The sequence below is a fragment of the Dermacentor variabilis genome, chromosome 9 (assembly GCF_050947875.1).
Source record: "Dermacentor variabilis isolate Ectoservices chromosome 9, ASM5094787v1, whole genome shotgun sequence".
NCBI classification, from domain to species: domain Eukaryota; kingdom Metazoa; phylum Arthropoda; class Arachnida; order Ixodida; family Ixodidae; genus Dermacentor; species Dermacentor variabilis.
Window position 1 is genome coordinate 136,626,457 of NC_134576.1, and position 21,522 is coordinate 136,647,978.

General features: G+C 42.1%; 1 protein-coding gene across 1 annotated transcript in view; it reads right to left on the bottom strand.

Annotated features, from left to right (window-relative positions):
* MED23 (mediator complex subunit 23) overlaps positions 1–21,118 on the bottom strand; it is a 51,541-nt gene extending 30,423 nt beyond the window's left edge. The window contains exons 1-12 of the mRNA XM_075669601.1: positions 20,697–21,118; positions 19,826–19,945; positions 13,226–13,350; positions 11,560–11,671; positions 11,382–11,480; positions 11,025–11,129; positions 9,036–9,105; positions 4,975–5,087; positions 4,445–4,540; positions 3,532–3,723; positions 2,361–2,447; positions 564–766 (exon numbers count right to left, since the gene is read on the bottom strand). Of these exons, the coding sequence (XP_075525716.1) occupies positions 564–766; positions 2,361–2,447; positions 3,532–3,723; positions 4,445–4,540; positions 4,975–5,087; positions 9,036–9,105; positions 11,025–11,129; positions 11,382–11,480; positions 11,560–11,671; positions 13,226–13,350; positions 19,826–19,945; positions 20,697–20,744 (1,370 nt within the window). The 5' untranslated portion in view covers positions 20,745–21,118. The remainder of the gene's footprint in view (positions 1–563; positions 767–2,360; positions 2,448–3,531; positions 3,724–4,444; positions 4,541–4,974; positions 5,088–9,035; positions 9,106–11,024; positions 11,130–11,381; positions 11,481–11,559; positions 11,672–13,225; positions 13,351–19,825; positions 19,946–20,696) is intronic.
* Positions 21,119–21,522: the final 404 nt, after the last annotated feature.

The window sequence follows — 21,522 nt, forward strand, 5'->3', positions numbered from 1 at the left end:
TCAGTATTTGCTTAGGCTTGAATTTCAGTATTCAGAACATTATAGGCATTTGGAACGAACAACTATACGTTGGATTAGATGAGCAATCAACAGTTTTGGTTTTGGTAAGCAAGTCAATTTCCATTGGCACAGCTTGTAGCCAAGAGAAACCAAAGATAATGAATTTGTTCGCAGCCCCTGCTAGATTATTTAAACGTCTCTGAAGCGCTGCCACCTTATCTACTGAGCCAACATAATATGTGAAGTCTTTTGGAAAAAATGTCTAAATAGCAGAACTTTGAAAATACACTAATTCCTGAGATGAAATTGTTTAAACATTTACAAATGAAAGACCCCTTATTTTTCTGATTTTTTAGCTTATGGATAGAGGTTTCATACAAATCCCACAACTATTTTAATTATTCCCTTTAAAATTATTACCATAATACTGCTTCCTATGAATCTGCTTTGAACTAAAGAATTGATATTTGCACAAGCCTAATAGCAACCCTTTAACTTTGTTTTGCTGCATCTAGTACTTTTTTTTACACTTATATCGAAAAAAACAAACAGTGAACGCTCACTCGAGGTGTGTGGACAATGCATGTGGCAGGGGCCTCTGAAGCCGCACTTTCTCCAACTGGGCCTTGCGGGTTAAGTGCACCCAGATGGACGTGATGGCCAGAGCCCGAGTGCAGTGCGGCTTGGTTACGTCTGGGAATGGCAGTGGTTCCTTCTCCGGGTACAGCAGGTCGTACAGCTTCATTACCGGCAGGAAGTCATTGAGCTGCATGTGATGGCAAACATGAGCAAGACGCAAGGTTCTGCAGTAGGACGCCCTGTGTTTGAAATGGCGATGGAGGCTGTTTGAAGAAAAAGGATAAACGTGGAACGATGCCCATTACAACCATGTCCAAATTATAAACGAAAGCATGAAACTAATAACAAATCTGCAAGTGAAAGAGAAGGATCAGAAATGTTTTTAACCTCTTCATTATAAAATTAATATTGAAAGAGTAATTACATGCCTCTTGCTGTATCATGAAAGTGAATAATGCTCCTTTTCAAGAACGAAAGCAAAGTCCATGAAGTAAGAACAGAACCAAAAATTTATTATTTCTTCAAGGCAAAATGGAGAAGGCTATCAGTAAATTGCCAGTGTGATCACATCAAGGAGCTGGAATAAAAAAAAAGACACTTCGCCAAGTGGTTGCTGTCAACCTTTATTTTTTACACCTGAAGATAATATATGAAACAAACTATCAGTAACGCAAATGCAAGCCACAAATAAGTACTTAGTTGACAGACAATTAAATATTGTTTCATTGAACTAAATGTCCCATTTCAGGCCAGACTACTGCAAGCAATCAATAAAGCCCAATCAGTTACCACAAACAGTTTCCTGCAATCAAGCATGGCAGTTACAGCAACTGTAGTCATCCTGTGAATTTCCAATGTTGAATTAGGCTAGGAGGGAAGCACACTGCATTGCTATTCTGGCACGAAATGGAACTGACATCAGTCTCATAAAAGTGATGTTGGTATGTTCAAAGTATCAACAGCTTGGAGCACGAAATGAGTGTGCTTACTGCCTTTATACCACTACTAACCAATAGAGCATGAACTTGGAGGTTAACAAGAAAACTTGAGAAGAAGCTGAGAACTGCGCAGCGAGTGATGGGACAAAAAGTGACACATGTAACATTAACAATAACAAATGGGCAGACAGCAATGTGGACTAGAGAGGAAGCTGGGTTAGCCAATATTCTAGTTGAGGTTATCAGGAAGAAACAGAATTAGACAGACCATGCAATGCATTGGGCAGATAAGTGGTGGCCTATACCAGAGAAACAGAATGGTTGCCAATGGCAACCAGAAAACATAGCTGAAGACAGCAAAGGGAGGATATTGAGAAATTTGCTGGCACAGGATAGAATCAGTTGATGCAAGAGAAAGGCTATTAACAATACCTGGGAGGAGGCCTTCGTCCTGCTGTAGAAATAAATTAGCATAATGATGATGACGACAGTGACGATGACGATAACAGATTCTGCTACACAATTTCAGAATTCAGCAATATGTGGCAATTAGGTACTGCTAGCACCAAATGAAATGCGCCAATTTAGAGCTAACTAATATGTGCACTTTAGCTTCCGACATATTAAAGTTCGTGTGAAATTGGCGTAGTTGTGGTTTCTTCGCTTAAATTAGCATCCCTGCTACCTTTAGTGATCACATGCATAACAGCTCAACACTGCACCTTCAAGTAAATGCACATATGGGTAGTTCTATTGTTGCATTTCACTCCATGATTGTATAGCTCAACAAAGCTTTTCCTCTATGCTGGTTACCTAAAAAAAACCCAACCAGCAACTACTCACTGGGTTCTTGGTGATGCTTCCAGAGATGAACTGCAGTAGAACCCACATCAGATGGTCTCTACCCTTGCGCAGGTTCCTGCCGACCAGCTGCAATCAATGGTACATGTGAAATAAGATACGGCAAATTAGATTTCTCAAAAAGAGACTGAAGCTCAGTTCAACAAAACCTGCTATGTCACATAGCTTCATTTCTTTAGCATCTCCTTCGAGTTGGATCAGACACATTTTTTAATCTCTGTATTTAGCACAGTAATTTGAGAACAAACTTTTAATTGCCAGATAAAAAAAAGAAAAACAGGATGTTGTATAAGAGAGCTCATTTTGTAGGTGAATGCAGGTCAAGATGGCCAATAGGTTGGTTCATTTATGCCCGACTCAAAAAGAGTCTATAACAAATGTTGACTGAAACATAAAGACAGTCTAATGAACAAATAAACTACACCTTGCAAAGCATTCATGAGAGCAATAAATTTTGCTTTAGGCTGAGCATACACAAGCTAAATGCAAAGCTACAACCACAGATCAGCAGAGTAGTGATGCATATTTTTTTTATTAGCCAGATGACACACGCTAGCAGAGTGTCAAGCATTGCTTTCTTAATGGTAGTATAAGATGCACATTGGAGCAACTTGGTCATGTAATCTTTGATAAATTACCTTGACTGAGGATGAAATCATCACAACATTATGAAGCCAGAAAAATACAAAAAGAAAGTGTCACAAACACGATGCACATAATAATACAGCAATGTGGCCATGGCAGCACGCTGGCAGTAAGGCACGCAGTAACAATAAACTGAGTAAACCTGAATGCATTACTATGTGAGCCAGTGTCAGCAAAGAGAACTACAGCTCGACAGTGAAAGCTACAGCACAGTCAGCATAAGTGGATGATGTGGATACAACTAGCCCCCTATTTATAGCACATTATAGTGCGTTCTATATCAACCAGCAATTACTAGAGGTCAATCGGTCTGTCTAGCTCAACTGCTGGAACTAAACACAAGCAGCGGAGACAAGGTGAACACGACAATACTGATGGCATAGCAACAGCAAAAAGGATAAAGCTACAAGAATAAGTTGTGCATGCCAGTATGAGCCTGGTACTAGAATGCTTTCAACTAGTAATCACCGCACGCCCCAAGCCAGCACACAGTGAACAAGAGACTTGCCTGGTCATGCAATGCAAGCACCATGTGCGGGAAGTTGGCGTACTGGAAGAGCACGAAATAGATGAGCTGGCTAGACAGGTTCTGCCAGAAGAGCTCAATGGGCTCCTCCGGACCTTCCTGCTCTGACTTCTCCATGGCTCGGACAACAAGGGCCACCAGTTCTTGCTCTAGCACTGGGCAGCGCTGCTTCTGCTGCAAAGGGTACGAAGGACCATGCAACTTGCACACACGACCTTTTGAACAATGGAAGCTGCAAGCCTGTCGTGCATGGAGTGTGTCATTTACAGTGAACTACTTCAAACAAACTCAAAGGGACCAGAAAACCTGTTTGTCTGTTCAGAAGTTCGTCTTTCACAGAGGGGATCCATAGAACTCGAAACCTCCTATGCGCCTGGTATTACACCCAAATATCGACCCCACAGAGTAATAAATGAAATGGCATTAAAACGAAAATGTAGTTGTGAGAATTTCCTGTGAAAGGCTTCGGATTCGGCTTCCCAGTTTGGCACCGAACCCACAAACAACTTAGGCTTTGGTGTGTGCCATAGGTAAAAATTTGCCCATCATCCTTGTATGGCGAGTCAAAAGTCCTTGATTCCTCATGTGTTGGATTGAGAAAGTTTTCCTTTCACATATACCAGCTAGCTCACATTCTTGATAGAAGGAGCAGTGAATGCCCTACTTTCATGTTTGCACTAGTACGGTGCTGTCATGTCTTTTATTGCCAAGAGCAAACCAAACCCATGTACTAAAGAGCATAAAATGCATGTACAAACCCTCAGACATCCCATCTCTCTGTTTTCATACTTCTTCGGTTTGATGACAAAGCTGTGCATGTGTTTCTTTCTCTAGCCAAGCCACAAGAGTGGCCTGCAAGCCAATGTTGCCAACATAACATCAAGAAAGCGCTTACCTGCTTTGTGAGACCCAACATGCTGCAAACCATCTCCCTCGAATATGGCTGTTCCAGCACGTATCTGAGGAGCTCTGTCTGGGGCTGCTGAACTTCCTGCAGGAATTTGGTTAAGACGGTGAACGTACAGTTACACTATTTTACATTGAACACATAAAAAAGTCCCAGTGAGTTCAATATAGCGTGCAATTTTATAAGTTTTATAAACGTTGACAACTAAAGAACAACACATCAAAGTTCTTTCGAAAATTCATTTTTTGGAAGGAATCCCACCAGGACACAGTGGTTGGCTGTTGAATTAACATCATGAACTCTTGTGTTCACTGACTGGTTCACACTGGCCCACATATACAGGCTAAGCTACCTGACAGGTGCATAATTTTTATGCTAATTCCAATTTGATAATGCTAATTAGACAATTCAGTTAAACAGGGTTCAATATAATCGGGTTTAACTCGACACTAGGTAATGCTGCACTTAAAATGCTCTTTCCAGCATCACTAAGAGTATGAGATAGGCTGAGAACTCACCGCACTGTAAGGTAGCTGTCCTTTCATCGTAAACTTGGCTGTGTTCGGGTCGAGCTTCCAGACGGTGCAGCAGGTTCCTGAATGGCCAACAACTGGCCGAAGCTTGGAACGACCTGAGCAGTAGGCAGAGGAAAACTGAGATTCCAAGCTCTTTTAATACATATGGCACACACATGGCAAATCTCTGACACAGAAAGTAACAGGACTTCAAGTTTTCTCACTAGAAGGCACAGGAATCTCCGAGTGTCCACCTACCACTCTCAGAAAGCTCAGGACAGCTGGCGGTTAGCAGTAACAGTAAGCACAGTATGAAAGATGGCAGTATATGGCATATCAATATGTATGGCATCGGGCAGCTGGTATACCAACCAATTTACTCCAGCAATGGATGTTAGAAGCCAGGACAGTGTTCACAGATCCTCATCCTGTATATGTTAAGCACGCACTATGCTTAAGGCTGACTGAGGGAGCGTATAGCATTGCAGCCTATAACTGCTACCTTAAGCTTTTAAGTGTTTTATTATTTTGATCAAAAGTGACATTTCCTTTCATATGGATGGTATATATTCAAACTTCATTCCTTCGAAAACCCTTCTAAAGCTCTTTCTACAAATTTGCTTCACAATATAAGCATCAACACCTCATTTTACCTCTTTGCTATGCAATATCTAAGCACTTCTCATTGCCACAAGTGGTATGTTGACGAACTGAGCTCGTCCCTAAAACACCTTTCTAGCTAATCATAGAGTGGCATTACTATTAAAGGATGTCAGCTCATGAATCTACTTTGGTTGGTAACAACTTTATTTAGAGACCTGCAGAGCTGCCACAAAAATTTTTCGCATCGTTCAAGTATTATCATCATCACTGTTAGGCTATTTTTTTATGTCCGCTGTAGAGCGAACGCCTCTCCCAGGGATCTCCAATTACTTCTGTCTTGCACTAGCCGATTCCAGCTTGTCCGCAGATTTCCCAATTTCATCACCCCACCGAATTTCCCGCCGTGCTCGACTGTGTTTCCCTTCATTTGACACCCATTCTGTAACCCTAATGGTCCACCGGTTATCTAACCTACACATTACATGGTCTGCTCAGCTCCATGTTTTTTTTTCTTTTAATGTCAACTACAATATCGGCTATTCCCATTTGCTCTCTGAGTCACACCGCTGTATTTCTGTCTCTTAATGTTATGCCTAACTTTTTTTTTTTTCCATCACTCTGTGTGTTCCTTAACTTGTTCTTGATCTTCTTTGTTAACATCCAAGTTTCTGCCCCGTATGTTAGCACTGGTAGAATGCAATAATTCTACCTTTTCTTTTAAATGACAGTGGTAAGCTCCCAGTCAGGGATTGGTGTTACCTGCCATATGCACTCTGACATATTTTTATCGTTCTGCAAATTCTCTTCTCATAATCAGGGTCCCCCGAGAGTAATTCTTCAAGTATGAGCTGAGTTAAAGGTAGTTCAAGCACCTATATGTGGCTTTCTCTTTCCTTTGGCTGCACTAGCGCACTGGAAGCTACATAGGGGAGATGGCAAGGGGGCCTGGCTGCGGCCAAACCTTTCTTTTTCTTCCCCCCCCCCCCCCCCCTACGACGCTGCTTCCTATTCAGGCATGTGTGACGCTCTCTCAACACAAGATCAGCGTTCAGGTGCCTGGAGGTACGTCCCTTACAGCGACCAATCAGCACACGTGGTTGTCTGATCATCTCGCCAATGAAAAGGCTGACTGTTGCACCCCATGACGGCCACGGTATATACACTACATAGCTCACCAGTGCAATCTCAGAGGTGACACTCAACAGATGAAGCTTCATGTAAATGGCATATCTAAAAGGAATTGCAAACATGAAATGCTTTTTTTTGTCTTTTTGAGATCACAGACGAGTATTTAAATTTATTTAATAATTAGAGTATTACTGAGAATGTTCTTTTGATCATTAAATCAGCAAATAACTGTTAGTGAGCCTGACTGCTTCCAATGTGGCTGCATGAAAATATTGTGAAGGAGAGAGGAAGCTATTTTTCACTGTATTTGAAACAAGATTGTAATTTCCCTGCTGCAAGCAATGAAATAATATTTGGCTCAAACATTCACAGGAGCCTTGTCTACATATCGCCAACATTTTCTTACTGAGCTTAACTAAGCACTTTTTATAGATCTGTGAGTGTGAAAGCATTAATGTCCACTTGAACACCACTGAGTGGTCCTTCGAGTTATGAACTCCTCGCAGGCAAGTGAGCGCATTGAGACGCTTGGTGCGTTTGATTTGGCCTTACCAAGGAGCAGTTAGAATGCAGGTGAGAGCTTGTGCAGACAAGGAACGCACAGATAACACAGGCTTAAGAGAGCGAGAGCAAGGGTGACATGCCATCATGGCAATGCCCTCTCCCCTCACGCAACATCTGGCATGCTACTTGCAGGAGCAGGTGTTCCTTTCGCCCGCTCTCCTCCGCTGAGGTGCACTCGTGATGTGGTGTTGCAGCCAATGAGAACTTGGGTGCCGTTTCGCTGCTACAGATGCCGGACACCGGATTTTTCGCTCAGTGAGCCATTTGATGCTTTCACATCAAAAGGGTTTTAGGGCCCCTTTCACAGATGTGCTTACTGTAGATAACACAGAACTGCCTATTTGATCAGCACACACACTCTATTTATTTATTTTCAATACTGCCAGTCCCATCAGGGACCATAGCAGGAGGGCACACAGAAATGAAAGACACGGTAATAAACGTGCACATACAAATCGCGTGTCAATAAGCCAAACAAGGAACTTAAAGGAACAAGGTAAGAATACATAAAAAAACAAATATAGATATCACATTTCTAGGAAACATGCGCAGCAATACAGAGAATACATCATGAAAAAGACAGCAAACGGGAACAAAAATAACAGTAAACACCTTCACGATAATCAGCATGTCTTACAATAGTTGCAAAGCATATTATATGAATAAGACTGCATTACTGATTACTAGATGTGGATTCTAAACGTGATGTGAACTGAGACTATGAGTCTGCAGAAATGACTGACGGATCGAGGCGATTCCATTCCCTTATCACGAGGGGGAAATAAGAGTACATGAATGTGTCATTATGGCACGAGTATTCTATTAAAGCGTGTGCATGTTTATGTCGCGATGATTGTGATTGTGATGTATTTTGTTAGGTCAATCTTATAATAGTTGTGAATCAAGTTAAATAAAAATTTGAGCCGTGCTTGCTTCGCCCTTGATGAGAGCGACGCTATACCCGATATAGCCGCAAGGTTAGTGGGTGAATCTGTGCGCTTATACTTGTTGTGAATAAACCGCAGCGCTTTTCGCTGTACTTTTTCCAGTTTCGTTATGTTAGTTACTGAGTGGGGAACCCCCCCAAACTGTGTTAGCGTACTCCAAAACTGGTCTAACGAAAGTAGTAGACGCGAGAAGCTTAGTCTGAAGACAGGACTAAGAAGCACTGCCTCTGAAACTTCAGCTCGAGACACTAGATGCTAGCTCACTGCACAGTGCTGTCAATTTTATAAACCTATTTGCCGCCCAGGATTCCCATAGTTATATTCATTCCAACCCTTCCCCAATGATCCTACACACAACTGGGACAGATGACGCACAACTTCCTTGATGAGCGCAACTTTGATATCCCCCCCCCCTGCATATTTGCAGTGCTATAATATTCCCAGATTATACAAGCAATAGCTAAATAAAATAGTCTCCCTCTGTTAGTTTTCAACCATGCTGACTACTTGATGTCTCTTAATTTAGAATCATATTTTTCATAGGTTATGTTTTCTACCAAATCTGTATGATGACCACTATGTAGAGTAAATAAATGAATTAATTCCTTTCCTTGCCTTCATTCTGAGCACTGCAGGTCAAGACAAACACATCTGAATAGAACATACTGAAAACAGTCAGCTATAACTACACAACGCCAGATGCATCAATCACTAGCTTTTTATAAAATCACAGGAAAAAAACATTTGCCTGCAACCTCATAGTCTAGCACGTTCATAATACAAACTCTAAATGTGTTCCGTGGCGACAGAGAGTTGACTCACCCACAATGGTCACCATTTGAGCGCAGGGCTGGAAGCTGTCCACAAAGTCAGAGACAAGTTTGGCAAATTTCTAGGGTGCCACAAGAAGGGAGAAAAAGAAACAGAAAAGCAATATGAAATGACAACTTGATTACAGAAGCCTTATGGCAGACATTCCACGAGAGGCAGATAATGTAGAGCATTCCCTGAAATATAAACATCATGTTCAGTTATAATTTTAACCATTATGTTTTATTGTCATGTACTTTCAATGCACCGCCACCACTCACAAGTGGTAACACTGCATCAGCATAGAGACACATCTCAAATTTCAACTGCCTTTGTTATATAAACCCCAAGTGTGCATCCACATAATCACAAGAATGTATACATTCACAAGCCTAACTTAGTCACCATTGGTTTAGATATGCACTAAACTGCTGATTAAAATTTTATCCTCTCACTCTGAAGTTCTTTATTAACCCCTTAAGTGCAGTGACAAATTTAGAAATATATGTTAAACGTGCAGGCTTCCTTTTAAACCTGCATATTTTGTTACAATCTTTTCTAAAAATAGGATACGAAGGGGGCATTCTGTAAGTGTCCACCTAGTGGACCTGTCCATTTCATCTGCTGCTGAAGTGCTGATTTGCTGGGGGCAGCTGTCTCCTACTGAAGCTTATCCCAGCCCAGCCAATCGGAACTTCAGCAGCAGACAAAATGGACATGATCACTGGCTGGACATTTACAGAACACCCCCCCCACCCCCTCCGCGGCAATGCTTATTGCATTTTTACTTGTCTTGTTGAAATAAAGTAGCATAAGTCACTGTGTATTATTAATTTGTCAAAATTGCAAGGAACTGCACATGTGTAACGTGCGAAACTTGCAGAAAGTTCACAACAAGTTAACTTGTCGTCAGCACCAGAGGACGCTCATTATGATGACAAGTTACCTCAATGTCAGCAGCTAAGGGGTTAAAATTAGTGAACTTTATAAATCTCCTTCATTAAACTATATATTTCTAGATAATATCCTAATTACAAAACATGTGTATGAAGCATTTCTTTATTCATCAAAAATATCTTCGAAATAATTAAAGTTTCTTCAAAAACAATTTCCTGTCAGTCCGAATGTTGGGTTCAAATATGAATGATTCAAATACAACTCTTAGATAAAAAATAAACCACCAAATTAAATGTAAAATGTGACCAAGTCGAACAGCACAATTTGAAGGGAGCTGACAGATATGGTTCATTTTCACCATGCGAAGCAACTGCACTTGAGACATTTAGGACTCGTCTTCCAATATGCTGCCACAATCCCCTAAGAAAAGTGCAACAAAAGTGCAACAGGAGTTAAAGGGCTCATAATTCAATCCCATACATGCGAAATGCATGGAGGCCTAGATGTGTGGGTTTGTGCAGTGCAAAAGAAGTTTTAGAAAGCCAGTCAAAATGATACATTACATGATAGTGTTGTCATAAAATGCACACTGGAAGACGTACACAGCAGAACACAGAATGCTCGGTGCCAAATTAACCAACATTTTACTGGCCTCTGTGGCTAACGTGCTTTGTGGCCAAGCATGAGGTCATGGGTTCGATAACCAACTACCATGGCAGCATTCCAATGAGGGTGCAATGTAAAAACATTTGCAGCAGTTAGCTTTAGGTGCACGTTAAATATACGCAGGTGGCTGATAGACCACCACAGCCATGTGTTGCTTTGGGATATTAAAACCTTATGCTTTGATTCTGGATGAGCAACTTTTGCTTAGTAGTGAAAGCAGCTGTCATATACCCTTTCTCACTCATTCAATCGCAACAGTGGTGTTTCATGTGAACAATCACAAAATACAACAAAAACGAACAAGAAACTAGATGAAGCATGAAAAGCACGATCAATATCTTTGTCCACTCCCATTGTTAAGGTCAGTTAGCGGACCGCATTAAGAAGCACATAGTGGACAGTGGTTCTATCCAGGAACTTTGGCACTAACATACATACCCAGTGTGGCCAGTTTGTCTTCGAAGCCAATCGCTTCTGGACGTCATCAAAGATAAGGTAACTCGGCAGGAGAGCAGCGTTGCGGTCAAAAATGTGCTCCAATACCTGACGGGTGCCAGATGATAGGCAGCAGTTAAACACTTCTGTCGTCACACTCGTTAAAAAAAATTTAATTGCAGCAATTTTTTACACAAAAATGAAAGTGCTGTTGTAATCCATGTGAATTAAACAACATAGACGTTCTTGCATTGAAATTGCATTTCACAGTAATGCTAGGTTCCATATTGACATTTAAGTGTACAAAACTTTAAGGTACAGCACATTAAGACAGATAAAAGCAAGAAATTGAAAACTCACACTGCTGATTGTGTTTAGTTGCCTCATCATAGATATGTTTACCGTAGGAGGAATTGAAAGTGCCTTGTCAAATATTGCCTTCAAGAGGTCACGAACACCCTGGAAGATGTAGAATTTATTTAGCAGCTTTCAAGTCAAATGTACCTGGACAAGCTTAGATGAGTGATGAAGGACAAACCTTATAGTCAATTCCAGCCACAATCTTCTGAATGAGACACAATGATTGGCACCAATACTCCTCGGCCGTGTAGTGAAATTTGTCAGTAGCCAAAAGTGCATCACACACAGGTCTGTAATAAGATAAGTGTCATGCTGAAAGGCACAGTTCAAATATGATCTAAAGAGAGCAACTAATAAGCCTTTCTAATTACAATATTTTGTTTCAGTTCCCAAAGTCTAACATATGTGTGGTACACGTTTGTCTCACAGTTACATATTGCAATCAATCAACTCAATTTCTCAGTGCCATAAGTTACAGGAAAGCAGGAATTTCTGCCCTTTTTGCATATAATTTCAAATTAGGACTGTTCACATACTTAATCCATCTAAATGTCAAACCTCTGCCACATAAAGTACTGCTACCAGCACACTAAAGCAGTTAGCATCACTAATGAAATGGAGCTTAACCTTCTCCATTTGCTTTCTTTTCCAACAAAAGAACAAAAAGCCTACTTTTTGATGCTTTAAATATGTAAGCATGAAATGAAGTAGCAGAAGTGCATTTCAGTTAAACAACACAACCGCCTCTTTTGTGTTGACTGCACCTTTTATTTACAAATTACACCAAATGATAGCAGTGCAAAAATGAGAATATGAGCAAGACCCAAACAGCATACTAATTTTTGCAAGTGCTGCAGCGAGCACTGATATCCACATCCCTAAGACAATATAATGTCTTGCACATGTAGCTGCTGCATACAATTTGCAAAATTACATGAGGTCAGCTGTCCTGTAAAACTGTTTTCCATTCAAACACTCCCCTTAACAGATCAACACTCACGCATTTATGTCAAACGAAGTGGCAATGCGATCTGGCCCCCATAACCTCCTTCTCCTTACATGTGTTGATATATGAACGGTCACGGCATGTTTTGAAGGAAACAAATTATTCACAACAATTTTATACTCCCAAAGAACCTTCTGTAGGAATGAAGGGATAGGTATAGGTCAGGAGCTCCTGAATATGCATTACTGCATGAAGTAGTCCAGCAGAGTTTGACAATGCTTTCTGTAGTCTTGGGCGAAAGCATATGGCTTGACTAGAATGGTGTTTTACAGGGCAGAAAACCCAGGCCCCAAGGACAGAAAGAAATTACAATAACAGCTTAACGCTTTAAAGTTTAATGCCCTTCATGCGATGCCACATGGTCATTCTTAACAAGTTAATGCCACTTGCAGTGTACTGCATTCTTACAACTCATTCAACCATTGAATGCATACAGCATGTGCTCACACTGCTGGCATTAACAGGTACAACTTCACAAAAAAAAATAATTGAAAAAACATTTTGTACACTAAATTAAAATTACTCTACAGCTAATATGTCCATCAATGTTTTATTGGCACTTCTTAGATATTTACACACAAGAAACTTCTTTATGTTATTAAGATAACAAACCGAAAGCTACAGTAATCACTGCAGCATTTAGTGCATTTAAAAATGCAAGTGTAGGACTAGACTTAGACACAATGGCATAAGGAAACTTAAGGTCCTGGACACTTAATGGCACTAACCTTGCCCATGTGGCACGGGCATGAGATAATTTTGCAAATTGTCTTTTGGTGATAAAAATTGCAATTAATGCTTGTATTCACAAGGAATGCCACACATGTTCAGAACTCACTTTGGCTGAACAACCCCAGCATTGACCGCATGGTGGAGGAGAGACAACAAGGTCTGCATCTGGCGGTGATTGCTCAAACTGGAAACCACTGAAACATACTGCTTCAGTGCAGCATCTAGCGATTCCTGGAGAGAAGAAACAGTCCATGCAATAAATGACTAAGGTGTCCTGCTGCTGTGCACAAGGGTGCAGGTTTTATGACCAGCTGCCATGCAGCAGAGACAGCTCAGGATTTAGGAGCACATTAAAAAGGTTAGTTGTTCCACGAGTGGCCAGTTGTGAGGCACAACTTGGTGGCACAGAGTTCAATGAGACAGACACAGAGCTATTATTGCAGTAACCAAGTGTATGCAACTATACTGCTGGTGTAAATTTTAGGCAGCAGCATAATTATGAACACACTGCCTTTTTACATTTTTTTTTCAACAAGAACAGTGATGTAACATGAAAACATGTCTAAGGCATTGTGGTTAGACAAAGTGGCAGAAGATGTTGCTACCAGTGTTGTTGCTGCTGTACACCTCTCCAGCAAACCACAAATGGTAAGAAGTTTTCGGATGTGCTAGAACTCTCTATTAAAGACCAACTGCAATGAAATTTTGGGCTGCATAAGAATTCTAGTTTCAGATAGCGTAGATATAGAGGAACGTACCCGTAAATTATTTTATTGCGTTTGAAATAAAAATTGATGCATCACAAAAACTTCATGAAACGACATCATTTTTGATACCAAGGCTCAAAGAAACACTGGTATTATCACTTGCTGGAAATGAAGCAGAACACAGAATGCTAAGAAACAATGCAGCACTTGGGCTTAATATTTGAGATCAGGCAGCACACATGGCAAGTTGGAAACCTCGGATGCCAATTTCAAGGATCTGCATATATGCACTAACCATTATACGTGCCCATGTCATCTGCTTAGGTGTCGTGTAAAGTGTTTAAATTATCGTAGTAGTAGGAAAATTGACAATTACCAGCGCCTGCCGCTTCTATAGTAGATAATACCTATTTACCACCTTGGCAGGGCTGGTCGCACTGCGCTGCTCAATTATTACAACGACACATGGGTCTCCGGTATTGTTCCGCAGCAGTGGAAGATCATCCGCCTGGTTGCTCTCTTGAAGCCTGGAAAGACTCCTTATGAGCTTACCTCATACCGCCCAGTTGCATTAGCCAGTGTGTTGGAAAAGTTATGGAACGAATAGTCCTGGCGAGGCTCGAATGGTTTCTGGAAAGAAATTATCTTTATCCAAACATGATGACCGGTTTTCGGCGGGGTCGTTCTTCAATTGACAGCGTCATTGACCTCGTTACGACAGTGGAACATGAAAAACGTCAACGCCGACTCGTCGCCGCTGTTTTCTTAGATATCAAAGGGGCCTACGACAACATCCTTCATGAAGCCATTCTCGATGCCCTAGATGACTTGGGTATTGGCGGCCGGCTCTACCTGTGGAGTGTGAGCTACCTCAGCGGCCGTTTCGTTTACATGTCCACGCCTGACGGAGAGACTAACCGTCATCAGGTATGCCGTGGAGTTCCTCAGGGAGGAGTTCTCAGCCCAACATTATTTAATGTGGCACTGATTGGCCTGGTGAGCGAACTTCCACCTCACATCCACATCAGTGCATATGCAGATGACATCTGCATCTGGGCTTCTGGTACAACACGCCCACAACTATGTGCGAAATTACAACGGGCCGTGTCATCTACTTCACGATACATACGGCATCAGGGTTTGCGCTTAGCTGCCGAAAAATGTGCTGTGGTTGCATTCACGCGCAAATCCGTCTGCCGCTACCCGATCTCCATTAACGGTGTCACAATACCTTATGTCTCCCACCACAGATTCTTGGGCATTATCATCGACCGCGATTTGTCATGGACGAGGCATGTTAATATGCTGAAGCAAAAACTTAATCTGTTTTGCCATGTTCTTCGCTTCGCAACAGGCATCAAATGGGGCCCCACGGAAGGCTCATTACTAAGACTTTATCAGTCTCTTTTCGTAGGCTACATTCGATACAGCCTTCCGATACTCTCAAACTTGAGCATTTCCTGCTTACGGACATTAGAGAGCGTCCAAGCGCAGGCACTCAAAATATGCCTCGGGTTGCCACGGCGTGCCTCCAACAAAGGCACAATTGAGGAAGCCCACATATGCCCATTATCGATATACCTGTCCCACGAACCACTTCGTGTGTATTTACGCTTACTGACACGACACCATTGCCATCCATTAACGTCGGTTCTACATGAGCGGCCGGACAGCAGTTTCACAAGTGCACTCCGCTGCCATCTACCCCACATAACATCAGGCTATGCCCTTCCATATCACCCCGTCAAACCACCATGGGTGATGGTTCAACCTTTCGTATGCGTACATGTCCCCGGCATACTAAAGAAATCATTGGTTCCCGTTAGTGGACTACAACAACTTGCTCTCGCGTACATCTGGTCAGAATACCAGACATATGTTCATGTTTACACAGACGGCTCCGCGTCACCAAAGGCATCGACAGCAGCTGTGGTGATACCAGCCCAACAGATGACTCGAGATTTCATACTAGACCATAATTCTACATCAACCGCTGCAGAGCTTGTGGCTATTCGGGAAGCGATTCGCCATATCTGCGGGGAAAGACCTCAAGAGTGGTGCATTTTCACGGACTCAAAACCCGCGCTGCAAATTTTGGGATGCTTCCTGCGCCACACCACATATCAGGTTCTGGCACTGCAGATCACCGAGCTACTTTCATGAGCTCAAGAAAAACACCACTGCATAGTGTTCCAATGGATCCCGGGACACTGTGGGCTCAACGGTAATGAGATGGCCGATGCTGCAGCAAGACGCGCCCTCAGCAATGGCCTGCGAACTGTAGTGCCATTCTCCAGACCGGACATCACATGCCTCCTGTCGGAATTAATGAGGAGTGCGACGAGAAGATACTGGGCCCAGCCAGACGCTCGTCACGTCCGCCTTAAAAGGCTGGATCCCGATATGAAATTTCCTATTCTGCATGGAATTCCACGCCCTCATGCATGCCTGATACACAGACAGCAATTAGGCGTCGCCTTCATGCGCAAATATTTGCACATTATTCGACGGACAGACTCCCCGGACTGTTCAGTGTGTGGTACTGTAGAGACTATAGAACATGTGCTCGTGGTGTGCCCTGAGTATGCGCGCGAAAGACTGACAATGGCAGATACATTGAGACATTTACAAAATGGACCACTGTCGGAGGACCTCTTGCTAGGCGCATGGCCACAGAGTTGGCAGACGACAGAGACAATGCGTGCATTTTCACGTTTCCTAGGTGACACGGGCCTGGACTCACGCCTGTGATACCAGTTGTGTAATATGTCCTTCACTTTGTTCCTCCCATTATCATTCCCCATTGTGACCCTTTTTCTTCCCCTTCCCTTACGTAGAGTAGCAGGCCAGATGCTCCAATATCCGGCCGACCTCTCTACATTTTCCAATCATTAAAATACTCCTACAGCCAATCTAGCCAAAGTTCAATTTCACTGCAGTTGGCCTTTAACTAATCTCAGATGCTCAATATTACTCCAGAGTGCACCACAACATTCACCCTCGCAGCCCGCTGTGTGGCTTGGAACGTAAACCCCCTCAATTTCAAGATTGAACAGGAATTTTTTTTTTTATTTACAGATACTGCAGGCCCTTCTCGGGCCCATGCAGGAGTGGATGCTAAGAATACAAACAAGAGAAGTAAATTTAAACTAATTACTTGATGCAATTGCAAAGATATAATACATGCAAAAGTGAAAAAAAAAATAACATGGCAATATACTGGACATAGATGACAAATGAATACTCGAACAAGGCAATATTATCAACTCAGAGTGTACACCACTTGGACTCGAATTTCAACAAAAGGTGATATTACTAATACATTGAACAAATGATTCCAACGAGGCGGAGTTCATTGCCTCCTCAGATAATGTATTCCAATAATAAATTGCGCGAGGAAATAAAGAGAACTTGTAAGCACTGATGTGGCTGACTGGCTGTCTAATAGTTTTACTGTGGCGTGTTCTCTCTGATCATATGAAAGGATCCTGAAGATATCGTTCCCGTGATAGCTTAAAGTTCTCGTGATAAAGTTGGTAAATAAATGTTAATCTAGATATTATCCTGCGCTGCTCAAGTTTTTCTAGGTAGGCCCTATTACCTAAGTTGCTGACACTAGAGTGACGGGAGTAAGCTGAATAATTAAAACGCAAAGCTAAATTCTGTACTCTTTCGATTTTGTTAATCAAGTATTGTTGGCAAGGGCTCAAAATAACCGATGCATACTCCAATTTTGGTCGTATTAGCGCTTTGTATGCATTTAGTTTCACTGCAGGAGGGGTATTATGCAGTTTCCTTTTCAAAAACGACAATTTCTGTAGTGCACCCTGACAGACATTTTCAACATGCGGTTCCCAATTGAAATTATTGCTAAGTGTGATGCCTAAATATTTAACTTTGTCAGTTCTTGTGATGGTAACGTTACCTAAAGAGTTAGTAAAGTCAAGGAGCTTCTTTTTGTTGCCAAATCTAATGGAAGCTGTTTTGGAAGCGTTTATTCTTAAGCCCCACCTTGGGCACCATGCATCAATAAAGTGTAAAAAATTGTTCAATTTAATTTGGTCATCTCGGTTATTTATGGCTGTGTATACAACACAGTCGCCTGCAAATAGTCTAATCTGGATTGGTGGTTCGACGCAAAGGTGAATATCATTAATATATACCAAGAAAAGGAGAGGCCTGAGGACCGAGCACTGCGGAACACCCGAGTACACATCCAAATCTTCGGAGACACTCCCATTTATAGCAACACACTGCTTTCTATGTCTTAAGTAAAATTCAATCCGTGCTACTACTTTCTGTTCAATGCCAATTGCCTTCAGTTTTGTTAATAAATCTTTATGAGGAACAACATCAAACGCCTTTAAAAATTCAAAAAAATAGAGTCTGTTTGGCCTTTTATATTGAGTGTACCAATTAATTCATCAGTTATTTCAGCAAGTTGGGTTACAGTAGATAAACCAGATCTAAAGCCATGCTGTTGCGAAAAAAGCAATTTATTATTTTCTAAGTAAGTAATAATGGCCTTAAAGATAATGTGTTCGAACATTTTACAACAGGTGCTAGTTAAAGACACGCGCCTGTAGTTGTTAATTTCAAGAGGAGAGCCAGATTTATGCACCGGAATTATTTTTGCCGAGCGCCAATCATCAGGAATGACTGCAGTGCTTAAAGATATAACGAAAATATGATGTAAATATTTGGCCACCCATACAGCATATCTACTCAAAAAGGTATTGGATAGTTGGTCAAGACCAGGTGATTTTTTTCACATCTAGCCTATGCAAGAGGGCATGAACCCCATCCTCTGTTATCTCTACCTCGGGCATAGGACTATCATAGCCATATGATGGTAACAGTGCATGCAAAACTGTACACATCAACACGGATTGGAAAAATGCATTAAATGTGTTAGAAATGACAGTCGAGTCAACAATACTTTCACCCGAATCTTTTATCTCTGATATACACCGTTTATCCTTTGATAGATAGCGCCAGAACTTCTGGGGTTCTTTGTTCATAAATGACTGCAAAGTGACCGAAAAAGAACGTTCTTTCATCGATCTTGTTTGCTCCCGCAGGTTAAAAATAAGGCTTGAAAGGTCGTTTGTATTACCGCGTTTACGTCGCTGCTTAATTTTACGTTTTAACTTAATCATTTCTCATGTGAACCACGGGTATTCCCTATTTGTGCGTTTCTTTTTTAACGGTACATATTCTTGTTCGCAAAAGAGAAGAGTTTCTCTAAAGTATGACCACATTTTATCAACATCACTGATTTTCTTGAACTTAGCCAAGCGTGATTCCAAATAGTTTAAAACAGCGATATCGTCGGCGTGTGTGTAATTTCTGACGAAAGTATCTGCAGGCTTAGTAAAAGAACGTCTCCCTGCAACCGGACACGACAGAGCCAGCAACTTATGGTCAATATGCCGTCTTCAACACTAACCGTACAGCCTTGAAGTGAGCTGCTAACAAGTGCTAAATCAAGGAGTGAAGATGATGAATTATTGACCCTGGTATCGTCGGAAACTAGTTGTAAACAAAAGTTGAATGTAGCCGTGAGCAATGCATGAGCACTTTTAGAATCTTTGCCATCATGAGAAAAATTAGACCAGTCTATTCTCGGCAGATTAAAGTCTCCCGTCATTGTAATGTTCGACCGCGAATTCGTATTACCTGCAAGGTAGTCAGAAATGGAGCAGAACTAGGACGACAACTCAGCTTGCTTTGACGACATGACCTTGAACTTCAAACCTTAGTTTAGAGGAAACAGCAGCACAGTGGGAATTTCAAATCATATCATGACAAATCCATGGTCTGGCTTGCCCGACTGTCATAAACTTACTAACAAGTGGCATACATGTCATGAAAAAGTGATCCTATGCCTGAGGTACGCACAACAAAATGCCTTTTTCGTTTTCTGTTCCTATTATTTTGATCTCAAACATAGGCCAAAGTGGTTCGTTGCATCAACATTATAGCCTGCAGACACTCGCCTGTGCGATACCAGAAAACAGGGTCTTGATGTCCTCCTGGTATGTCCTCTCCTTAAATTCTTGCATTTCTTGGGAGTGGATAATGAAGCAGTTGAACACCTCCTCCAGCGTATCATTTTGCTGAAAGAAACAAGAAACTAGCAAGGTAAATATCGTTTCACAATATGTAATGTTGATTATAACTAGCTCTCCTGACGCTTAAAAAAAACGCAATACGACACTTATCGCCGCGATTCGTAAAGAACATCGTTATTCAATTGGCTGAATACATCATCGCGGCTTTGGTTCGCACACGTTTTCCCATAAAAATGAAAAGCCGGCAAACTTATGTTTCGATCCTGGGTACCTTCGGATCAAATTCAACTGAACTTTTCCAACTCGATCTAAGCATGCAGCGCCAATCAGCATTGAAGTCACGTATGCTTGAAAGTGAGTCTGTGTAGTTTTGCTCGGCCAGCCATGAGATCGACTAGCATAGACAAATAACGCGCTGGATGGTTTTCGCGTGACATGGGCATTAAGCACATACTGCGCATCTAATGGCCTCCCGAATTTTGCCACCACACGGGCGCCTTTCATTGCGCGTTGAACAAGTACACAGTGCAGTTTGATACCGACCAATCTTAGAAGCTCATCTCAAGCGTGCTCGCAAAATTCAACGAAAACTGAAAGTGATCGCGCGACAGCAGAATTTGCACAAAGGCAATCCGGTTCTAACGCCCTAAGCTAGCGATTCCGTGAACGGTAAACAACTCGTGTCACATTTCGTGTAGCAATTTGAGGGGTGGAAATGCGCAGACTTCATCAAGATTTTCTTCAGCCGCTGGCAGCTGAAACGGTCGACGACGCAGCCACAACGCTTGGTACTCACCAAAACATTGTCGATGTAGCGCGATACCTGCACTTCCACCGTTGCCATCGCTGGTGATCGTTGCCTACACAGTTGTATTTTAGCTAGTTCGCAGTCTGTGTGCTCGAGTCAGCTTGCATGCTTGAAATGTGAGCCACAAATGCGTAACAGTTGACAGTAAACAAAAAGCCGGCAGCACGGCTCATGGCAAACCACGGCGGCCAGACGATTTTTGTGATGTCGATGATGATCGAGCCACTTCAGCAAGAGAGCGCTCACTTTGCCATTTCCCTATTTCCCAAATATTTTTACAACTCTCTTGAAGCTCCCATAATATTTTGCTCTAAAGCTTCTAGTGCTGTGGCTTGTCAATGGTCATAAACGCTGTCACAATTCGATCATACCACTGTTGCAGAGGGGTCGCCAGGAATTTTTTCGTGACGGGGTAGGGAGGGGTGTGTGTGAGAAAACTCACTTGACCTAACGTTTCTAGGTACAGAAAATACCTAGGGACTTTTCTTTATTCTATGGAGACTTGACCAACTCGGCTGGGGTCGGCAGAAGGCACCCTAGCACACAGAAATTTCGACGGGGGAGGCGTTCTTGTGCACCCCCTCCCCGAGTCCTTTACAATACTAGCCCGTGCAGAACACACCTAACAAGCAGTGACATCGCCAGGATTTTTTGTTTTGTTTCTTTTTCAGAGAAAGGGTGGCAGGAGGGTGTTAATTGTCGCGCGTCGTTTTATGCATATGCCAGGTATCCTGGTTGCACAGAAATTAACGGAGGGGAAGGGGGGAAGGTACTTACCCAGCAAAAGTAATAAGTAACTCACTGAGTTTATCCA